The 10,316-nt window shown below is 41.9% G+C and overlaps 1 protein-coding gene across 1 annotated transcript in view; it reads left to right on the top strand.

Annotated features, from left to right (window-relative positions):
* Positions 1-10,316, top strand: part of ankdd1a (ankyrin repeat and death domain containing 1A) — a 29,672-nt gene that overhangs the window by 9,241 nt on the left and 10,115 nt on the right. Inside the window, 2 exon segments of the mRNA XM_070442163.1 lie at positions 2,783-2,832; positions 2,834-2,879. Coding sequence (XP_070298264.1) covers positions 2,783-2,832; positions 2,834-2,879 — 96 coding nt within the window.

Below are 10,316 nucleotides of genomic sequence, written 5' to 3'. Positions count from 1 at the left end.
AAATCCATTGGATAGATATTTAAGATGATTAGGAAATTCTTACTTACAGTGTTGAAACCTGACTGAAAGTGAGTTCACAAGAACTTCTACTAATTCCACAGAAAACGTATACTAAGCTGTACTAATTCCCATTAGTAAAGCACAGTGCAGATACCCAGGAAGGATCTGACAGAGGCAGTGCCAGTCAGTCAGTGCCACACTGCCACTGCCAACGCTTTAGCAGCTGGAGCCTTGTTCCTGCCGTTTGTGCTTTTAAGAAAAGGAAACCGGCATCTTGTTGTCCCAGGAAAAGGATATGACCCGGATTTCACCTCACTGTGGGGAAATAACACCCTCCGACTTGTTTCTCTTGGCTAGCATGGCCCAAGGTTTCACCGCCAGGTCGTTAACTGTTTCTCCCTCAATGTTCTTGCAAATAAGTTGCATAATAAAAGTGTTTAGGGTTTTTTTGCAGTAAAATATAGCATGCGACTTGTGTTTTCTTCTCTGTGTCTTAATGAACTGAATGACCCTGCAGGGATCATTACAGTATGAAGCTGTCTATGTGGTTATATAGTGGGAGTATCTTAACCTAGACTTTACATAACCTTTCAAAGCTGTTACTGCATCTGCTCCAGTGGAAAGGGAGAGAGCTGTTGTCTACCTCTTCTTTATCTGCATGCTCAGGTCCACTGCAGATAAACCACCTGGCATACCTACATTATTGTTGTGTTTTATTTCATTCTGATTCTGAGTCAGAGCACTTTATTGTCCTACATTGGCCGATTTGGTTTGCGGCTSTAACACAACAATATGAAAGAACAGCTACACACTAAAAACACATCAAAAGCATTTCACATTCAAATGTATTTCGCCGTCCCCTCGATCTGTTCTGCTGTTGTTACTCTCTCTCCTCTCTATCATGTTGTTTCTCTCTCTCCTCTCTATCATGTTGTTTCTCTCTCCTCTCTATCATGTTGTTTCTCTCTCCTCTATCATGTTGTTTCTCTCCTCTCTATCATGTTGTTTCTCTCTTCCTCTCTACATGTTGTTTCTTTCTCCTCCTCTATCATGTTGTTTCTCTCTCCTCTATCATGTGTTCTCTCCTCTCTATCATGTGTCTCTCTCCTCTCTATCATGTTGTTTCTCTCTCTCCTCTCTATCATGTTGTTCTCTCTCTCCTCTTCTATCAGTTTTCTCTCTCCTCTCTATCATGTTGTCTCTCTCTCAGGGTTCCTCTCTATCATGTTGTTCTCTCTCTCTCTCTATCATGGTTGTTTCTCTCTCTCCTCTATCATGTTGTTCTCTCTCTCCTCTCTATCATGTTGTTTCTCTCTCTCTCTCTTCAGTTGTTCTCTCCTCTATCATGTGTGTTTTCTCTCTCTCCTCTATCATGTTGTTCTCTCTCTCCTCTCTATCATGTTTCTCTGTCTTCTGTTGTTCTCTCTCTCGCTCTATCATGTTGTTTCTCTTCCTCTCTATCAGTTGTTCTCTCTCCTCTCTTCATGTTGTTTCTCTCTCTCCTCTATCATTTGTCTCTCTCTCTCTTCTAGTTTCTCTCGTCTCTCTCTATCATGTTGTTCTCTCTCTCCTCCTTCTCTATCAGTGGTGTTCTCTCTCCTCTCTATCATGTGTGTCTCTCTCCCTCTATCATGTTGTTTCCTCTCTCTTCCCGTTTCTCTCTCTCTCTATCATGTTTTCTCTCCCTCTCTATCATTTGTTTCTCTCCTCTATCATGTGTGTTTCTCTCTCTCCTCTATCATGTTGTCTCTCTCCTCTATCATGTGTGTCTCTCTCTCCTCTATCATGTTGTTTCTCTCTCTCCTCTCTATCATGTTGTTTCTCTCTCCTCTCTATCATGTTGTTTCTCTCTCTCCTCTTCATGTTGTTTCTCTCTCTCCTCTCTATCATGTTGTTCTCTCTCTCCCTCTATCATGTGTTTCTCTCTCTCCTCTATCATGTTGTTTCTCTCTCTCCTCTATCATGTTGTCCTCTCTCCTCCGATCATGTTTTTCTCTCTCCTCTCTATCATGTTGTTTCTCTCTCTCCTCTATCATGTTGTTTCTCTCTCCCTCTCTATCATGTTGTTCTCCTCCCTCTATCATGTTGTTTCTCTCTCTCCTCTATCATGTTGTTTCTCTCTCTCCTCTATCAATGTTGTCTCTCTCTCCTCTCTATCATGTTTGTTTCTCTCTCCTCTCTATCATGTTGTTTCTCTCTCCTCTCTATCATGTTGTTTCTCTCTCCTCTCTATCATGTTGTTTTCTCTCTCCTCTCTACATGTGTCTTCTCCTCCTCTCTATCATGTTGTTCTCTCTCCTCTCTATCATGTTGTTTCTCTCTCCTCTCTATCATGTTGTTTCTCTCTCCTCTCTCTATCATGTTGTTTCTCTCTCTCTCCTCTATCATGTTGTTTCTCTCTCCCTCTATCATGTTGTTCTCCCTCTATCATGTTGTTTCTCTCTCTCCTCTATAATGTGTTTCTCTCCTCTATCATGTTGTTCTCTTGCTTTCCTCTCTATCATGTTTTTCTCCCTCTATCATGTTGTTCTCTCCTCTATCATGTTGTTTCTCTCTCTATCATGTTGTTTCTCTCTCTATCATGGTTCTCTCTCTATCATGTGGTTTCTCTCCTCTCTATCATGTGGTTTCTCTCCTCTATCATGTTGTTTCTCTCTCTATCATGTGGTTTCTCTCCTCTATCATGTTGTTTCTCTCTCTCCTCCATCATGTTGTTTCTCCCTCTCTCACCATTCTCATGATGTTTTCTCTCTTTTCCTCCTATCTCTCTCGCTCTCCACAGGCAGGCCGTACAGCGCTGCATTGGGCGGCAGGGGCTGGAACGAGCAGGCTCTACGTCTTTACTAGACCATAATAATGAGGTGGATGTGGAGGACAGTGTAGGTACACACTCACACTCACACTCACACACACACACATGCTCACACACACACTCACACTCACACACTCACATACACACACACTCACACTCACAAACCACACTCACACTTACACACACGCTCACACTCACACTCCACACACACACTCACACTTACACTCACACACTCACATACACACTCACACTCACAAACACACTCACACTCACAAACACACTCACACACACGCTCACGCTCACACTCACACTCACAAACACACACTCACATACACACACACGCTCACTCTCACAACTCACACTCATGCTTACACACACACTCACACTCACAAACACACACTCACATACACACTCACACTCACACTCATGCTTACACACACACTGACAATCACAAACACGCACTCATACTTACACTCATACAGACAGTATTTTATGTGTGGTCTATGGCCTGACAAAGTTTATTGCAGTTACTCAGCCATGATCTGCATTTTCTAATGAGCTGTGTGTAAAATTGCTCATAACATCCCACCTTTGTTTATAAGCCCATAGACAAGTCTGTCTCTGTAATGCAGTTCATTTGGGTGTACAGTGAGGTAACAGTTAGAGACACCTCATATTCATCACCGTAGACGTGGGGGTCCTAGAAATGACCTTACTCAGTTGTTCTTGTCTGGTTCTCTGCACAGACACACACAAAAGTGCATGCTCGCACATGCACACACACTCACACGTATGCCACGCACACACACACACACACACACACACACACACACACACACACACACACACACACACACACACACAGTAAACACCCTTTGTCTCAGGACACTGGCATTATAATGACTGTGATGATGAATATTTCATCAAACACAAGCAAGACACAGACAGACAGGCAGTCTAAATGGTGAATAATGTGTTTTGCCACTGCAATGTGTGCACTGCGTCCTGCTTGTGCTATTACAATATTCTTAATTACAACAGACAGATAAGATTGTAGCCTACATTCTAAATTAACTTAAAGTATCAGACCCGTTGACTTTTTCAACATTTGTTAGGTTACTGCCTTATTCTAAAATGGATTCAAAATGTTTTAATCACTTTTCAATCTACACAAAAATAGCCTGTAATGACAAAGAAAAAACAGGTTTCTATACATTTTGAAATAAAAAACTGAAATATCACATTTACATAAGTATTCAGACCCTTTACTCAGTACTTTGTTGAAGCACCTTTGGCAGCGATTACAGCCTCGAGACTTCTGGGTAGGACGCTACAAGCTTGGCTCACCTGTATTTGGGGAGTTTCTCCCATTCTTCTCTGCATATCYTRTCAAGATCTGTCAGGTTGGATGGGGAGCGTCGCTACACAGCTATTTTCAGGTCTCTCCAGAGATGTTAGATTAGGTTCAAGCCCGGGCTCTGGCTTGGCCACCCAAGGACATTCAGAGATTTGCCCGAAGCCACTCCTGCGTTGTCTTGGCTATGTGCTTGGGGTCGTTGAGCTGTTGGAAGGTGAACCTTCACCCCAGTCTGAGGTCCTGAGCGCTATAGAGCAGGTTTTCATCAAGGATCTCTCTGTACTTTGCTCCGTTATTCTTTCTCTTGATCCTGACTAGTCTCCCAGTCCCTGCCGCTGAAAACATCCCCACAGCATGATGCTGCCACCACCATGCTTCACCGTAGGGATGGTGCCATGATTCCTCCAGACATGATGCTTGGCATTCAGGTCAAAGAGTTCAATCTTGTTTTCATCAGACCAGAGAATCTTGTTTCTCATGGTCTGAGAGTCCTTTAGGTGCCTTTTTGCAAACTCTAAGCGAACTGTCTTGTACCTTCTATTGAGGAGTGACTTCCGTCTGGCCACTCTACCGTAAAGGCCAGATTGTTGGAGTGCTGCAGAGATAGTTGTTCTTCTGGAAGGTTCTCCCATCTCCACAGAGGAAATCTGAAGCTCTGTCAGAGTGACCATCGGGTTCTTGGTCACCTCCCTGACCAAGGCCCTTCTCCCCCGATTGCTCAGTTTGGCTGGGTGGCCAGCTCTAGGAAGAGTCTTGGTGGTTCCAAACTTCTTCCATTTAAGATTGATGGAGGCCACTGTGTTGTTGGGAACCTTCAATGCTGCAGAATTGTTTTGGTGTACCCTTCCTCAGATCTGTGCCTCGACACAATCCTGTCTTGGAGCGCTATGGAAAATGTTTGCTCTGACATGCACTGTCAACTGTGGGACCTTATATAGACAGGTGTGTGCCTTTCCAAATCATGTCCAATAAGTTGAATTTACCACAGGTGGACTCCAATCAAGTTGTATGGAAACAGGATGCACCTGAGCTCAATATCGAGTCTCATAGCTTGAAAACAATTCTAAAACCCTGTTTTTTCTTAGTCATTATGGGATATTGTGTGTAGATTGATGGAAAAAATATTTTATCCATTTTAGAATAAGGCTGTAACATAACAAAATTTTGAAAAAATCAAGTGGTCTGAATACTTTCCGAATGCACTGTATACATTACATTCAAAAAGTATTCACACCCCTTGACTTTTTCCAAATTTTGTTGTGTTACGGCCTGAATTTAAAATGTATTAAATTGAGATTTTGTGTCACTGGCCTACACACAATACCTCATAATGTCAAAGTGTAATTATGTTTTTAGAAATGTTTACAAATTAATTWAAAAAATAAGTCAATAAGTATTCAACCCCCAAGCCTAAATAAGTTCAGGAGTAAAAATGTGCTGAACAAGTCACATAATCAATTGCATGGACTCACTCTGTGTGCAATAATAGTGTTTAACATGATTTCTGAATGACTACCTCCTCTCTTTACCCCACACATACAATTATATGTAAGGTCCCTCAGTCGAGCGGTGAATTTCCAACACAGATTCAATGACAAAGACCAGGGAAATTTTCGAATGCCTTGCAAAGAAGGGCTCCTATTGGTAGATGAGTAAAAAAAGCAGACATTGAATATCCTTTTGAGCAGATACAGGCATCTTTCCTAACTCCGTTGCCGGAGAGGATGGAAACCGCTCAGGGATTTCACCATGAGGCCAATAGTGACTTTACAGTTAGAGTTTAATGGCTGTGATAGGAGTAAACTGAGGATGGATCAACAACATTGTAGTTACTCCACAATACTAACCTAAATGACAGAGTGAACACAACACAACATGCCTACCACCTTGAAGCTGCAAAATATTTTTATTGTGAAACAAACAAGAAATAAGACAAAAAAACTGAACTTGAGCGTGCATAACTATTCACCCCTCCCAAAGTCAATACTTTGTAGATCCACCTTTTACTGCAATTACAGCTACAAGTCTCTTGTGATATGTCTCTATAAGCTTGGCACATCTAGCCACTGGGAGTTTTGCCTATTCTTTAAGGCAAAACTTCTCCAGATCCTTCAAGTCGGTTGGGTTCCATTGGTGTACAGCAATCTTTACGTCATACCAGAGATTCTCATTGGATTGAGGTCTGGGCTTTGACTAGGCCATTCCAAGACATTTAAATGTTTCCCCTTAAACCACTCGAGTGTTGCTTTAGCAGTATGCTTAGGGTCATTGTCCTGCTGGATGGTGAACTCTCAAATCTCTGGAAGACTGAAATATAAGATTTTCCCTATATTTAGCTCCATCCATCATTCCTTCAATTCTGACAAGTTTCCCAGTCACTGTTGATAAAAACATCTCCACAGCATGATGCTGCCAACACTACGCTTCACTGTGGGATGGGTATTAATTTTTTATTTATTTAACCTTTATTTACCAGGTAGGCCAGTTGAGAACAAGTTCTCATTTACAACTGCGACCTGGCCAAGATAAAGCAAAGCAGTACGACAAAAAACAACACAGGTTACACATGGGATAAACAAAAGTACAATCATAACACATATGAAAAATCATATAACAGTGTGTGCGAGGTAAGGCAATAAATAGGGCCATAGTATCGAAGTAATTACAATTTAGCAAATTAACACTGGAGTGATAGATGTGCAGATGATGTTGTGCAAGTAGAAATACTGGTGTGCAAAAGAGCAAAAAAAGTAATAAAAACCATTGGGGATGAGGTGGTAGTTGGATGGGCTATTACAGATGGGCTGTGTACAGCGCAGCGATCGGTTAGCTGCTCAGATAGCTGATGTTTAAAGTTATTGAAGTTATTAGAGTCTCCAACTTCAGCGATTTTTGCAATTCGTTCCAGTCATTGGCAGCAGAGAACTGGAAGGAAAGGCGGCCAAAGGAGTTGTTGGCTTTGGGGATGACCAATGAGTATACCTGCTGGAGCGCGTGCTACGGGTGGGTGTTTGTTATGGTGACCAGTGAGCTGAGATAAGGACAAGCTTTACCTAGCAAAGACTTATAGATGACCTGGAGCCAGTGGGTCAGCCGAAATATGTAGCGATGGCCAGCCGATGAGAGCATACAGGTCGCAGTGGTGGGTGGTATATGGGGCTTTTGGTGACAAACGGATGGCACTGTGATACACTGCATCCAATTTGCTGAGTAGAGTGTTGGAGGCTATTTTGGTAAATTACATCGCCGAAGTCGAGGTTCGGTAGGATAGTCAGTTTTACGAGGGTATGGTTGGCAGTGTGAGTGAAAGAGGCTTTGTTGTGAAAAAGGAAGCCGATTCTAGATTTAATTTTGGATTGGAGATGCTTAATATGAGTCTGGAAGGAGAGTTTACAGTCTAGCCAGACACTAGGTATTTGTAGTTGTCCACATATTCTAAGTCAGAACCGTCCAGAGTAATGACGCAAGTCGGGCGGGCGGGTGCGAGCAGGGATCGGTTGAAGAGCATGCATTTAGTTTTACTAGCGTTTAAGAGCAGTTGGAGGCCACAGAAGGAGTGTTGTATGGCATTGAAGCTCGTTTGGAGGTTAGTTAGTTAACACAGTGTCCAAAGAGGGCTAGATGTTACAGAATGGTGTCGTCTGCGTAGAGGTGGATCAAGGAAACACCAGCAGCAAGAGCGACATCATTGATATATACAGAGAAAAGAGTCGGCCCGAGAATTTAACCCGGTGGTACCCCCATAGAGACTGCCAGAGGTCTGGACAACAGGCCCTCCGATTTGACACACTGAACTCTATCTGAGAAGTAGTTGGTGAATCAGGTGAGGCAATCATTAGAGAAACCAAGGCTGTTGAGTCTACCGATAAGAATACAGTGGAGTGACAGAGTCGAAGCCTTGGCCAGGTCGATGAAGATGGCTGCACAGTACTGTCTTTTATCGATGGCGGTTTTGATATCGTTTTGTATCTCAGAGTGATGCGAGGTGTTGGGTTTGCGCCAGATATAGCGTTTTCCTTGATGGCCAAAAGCTCAATTTTAGTCTCATCCGACCAGAGTACCTTCTTCCATATGTTTGGGGAGTCTCCCCACATGCCTTTCGGGCAAACACCAAACGTGTTTACTTATTTTTTTCTTTAAGCAATGGCTTTTTTTGCCACTCTTCCGTAAAGCCAGCTCTGTGGAGTGCACGGCTTAAGGTGGTCCTATGGACAGATACTCCAATCGCCGCTGTGGAGCTTTGCAGCTCCTTCAGGGTTAACTTTGTTCTCTTTGTTGCCTCTCTGATTAATGCCCTCCTTGCCTGGTCTGTGAGTTTTGGTGGGCGGCCCTCTCTTGGCAGGTTTGTTGTGGTGCCATATTCTTTCATTTAAAAAAATGGATTTAATGGTGCTCCGTGGGATGTTCAAAGTTTCAGATAGTTTTTATAACCAACCCTGATCTATACTTCTCCACAACTTTGTCCCTGACCTGTTTGGAGAGCTCCTTGGTCTTCATGGTGCCGCTTGCTTGGTGGTGCCGCTTGCTTAGTGGTGTTGCAGACTCTGGGGCCTTTCAGAACAGGTGTATATATACTGAGATCATGTGACAGATCATGTGACACTTAGATTGCACACAGGTGGACTTTATTTTAACTAATTATGTGACGTCTGAAGGTAATTGGTTGCACCAGATCATATTTAGGGGCTTCATAGAAAAGGGGGTGAATACATATGCACGCACCACTTTTCATTTTTTAATTTTTTTGTATTTTTTTTGAAACAGGTTATTTTTTAAATTTCACTTCCCCAATTTGGACTATTTTTGTGAATGTCCATTACATGATATCCAAATAAAAATCTATTTAAATTACACGTTGTGTAATGCAACAAATAGGAAAAATGCCAAGGAGGATGAATACTTTTGCAAGGCACTGTATGCTTGTCATAGGCAAGGACTGGGGAGTTATTTAAATAAAAAGAAAACAGAATGAAGTTAAGCGCAGGCACAATCCCAGAAGAAAACCTGGCTAAGTCACTGGGTGTAACGATGTGCGCTGAGAGTCGGGAAGCAAGTTCAGGGAGTGAGTGTTTTAATAAAATGGTGACAGGTGTGCGCCCATAACAGACAGCCTGGTGACCTAGAGGCCGGAGAGGGAGCACACGTGACACTGAGAGACAAATTCCCCTTTCAGCAGGACATATACCTAAAACACAAGGCCAAATATACACTGGAGCTGTACCACAGACACACATTGAATGTTTCCTGAGTGGCTACTGTAGTTACAGCTTTGACTTAAATCGGCTTGAAAATCTATAGGAAAGACTTGAAACTGGCTGTGTAGCAATGATCAACAACCAACTTGACAGAGCTTGAAGAATCTTTCAATAATAATGTGCAAATATTGTACAATCAGGTGTTGCTCGGTGTGATTCTAACATGTTTGACTCATGGGTGTGAACACTTATGTTAATTTGATCTTTTTGTATTTAATTAACAATAAATTAGCAACATTTTCTAAAAACATGTTTTCACTTCGGCGTTATGGGGGTGAACACTTTGTGTTAAGATGGGTGAAAAAAAGCAACAATTTCATCCATGTTGAATATCAGGCTTTAAAACAACAACATTTGTAATAAGTCAAGGGGTAATACTTTCTGAAGGCGCTGTATATATTATATATGAGGCAGTAGTGTAGGCTACATAATCCTGTATATAATTATATATGAAGGCAGAGATGTAGGCTACATAATCCTGTTATATATTATTATGAGGCAGAGATGTAGGCTACATAATCCTGTATATATTAATATGAGCAGAGATGTAGGCTACATATCCTGTATATATTATATATGAGGCAGAGATGTAGTATCATAATCCTGTTATATTATATATGAGGCAGAGATGTAGGCTACATATCCTGTATATATTATTATGAGGCAGAGATGTAGGCTACATAATCCTGTATTATTATATATGAGGCAGAGATGTAGGCTACATAATCCTGTATATATTATATATGAGGCAGAGATGTAGTACATAATCTGTATATATTATATATGAGGCAAGAGATGTAGGCTACATTAATCCTGTATATATTATATATGGGCAGAGATGTAGGCTACATAATCCTGTATATATTATATATGAGGGCAGAGATGTAGGCTA

Source organism: Salvelinus sp. IW2-2015, unplaced genomic scaffold (genome assembly GCF_002910315.2).
Source record: "Salvelinus sp. IW2-2015 unplaced genomic scaffold, ASM291031v2 Un_scaffold6386, whole genome shotgun sequence".
Taxonomy (NCBI): domain Eukaryota; kingdom Metazoa; phylum Chordata; class Actinopteri; order Salmoniformes; family Salmonidae; genus Salvelinus; species Salvelinus sp. IW2-2015.
Note: the sequence above shows the minus strand (reverse complement) of the source record. Positions and strands in the feature narration are given on the sequence as shown.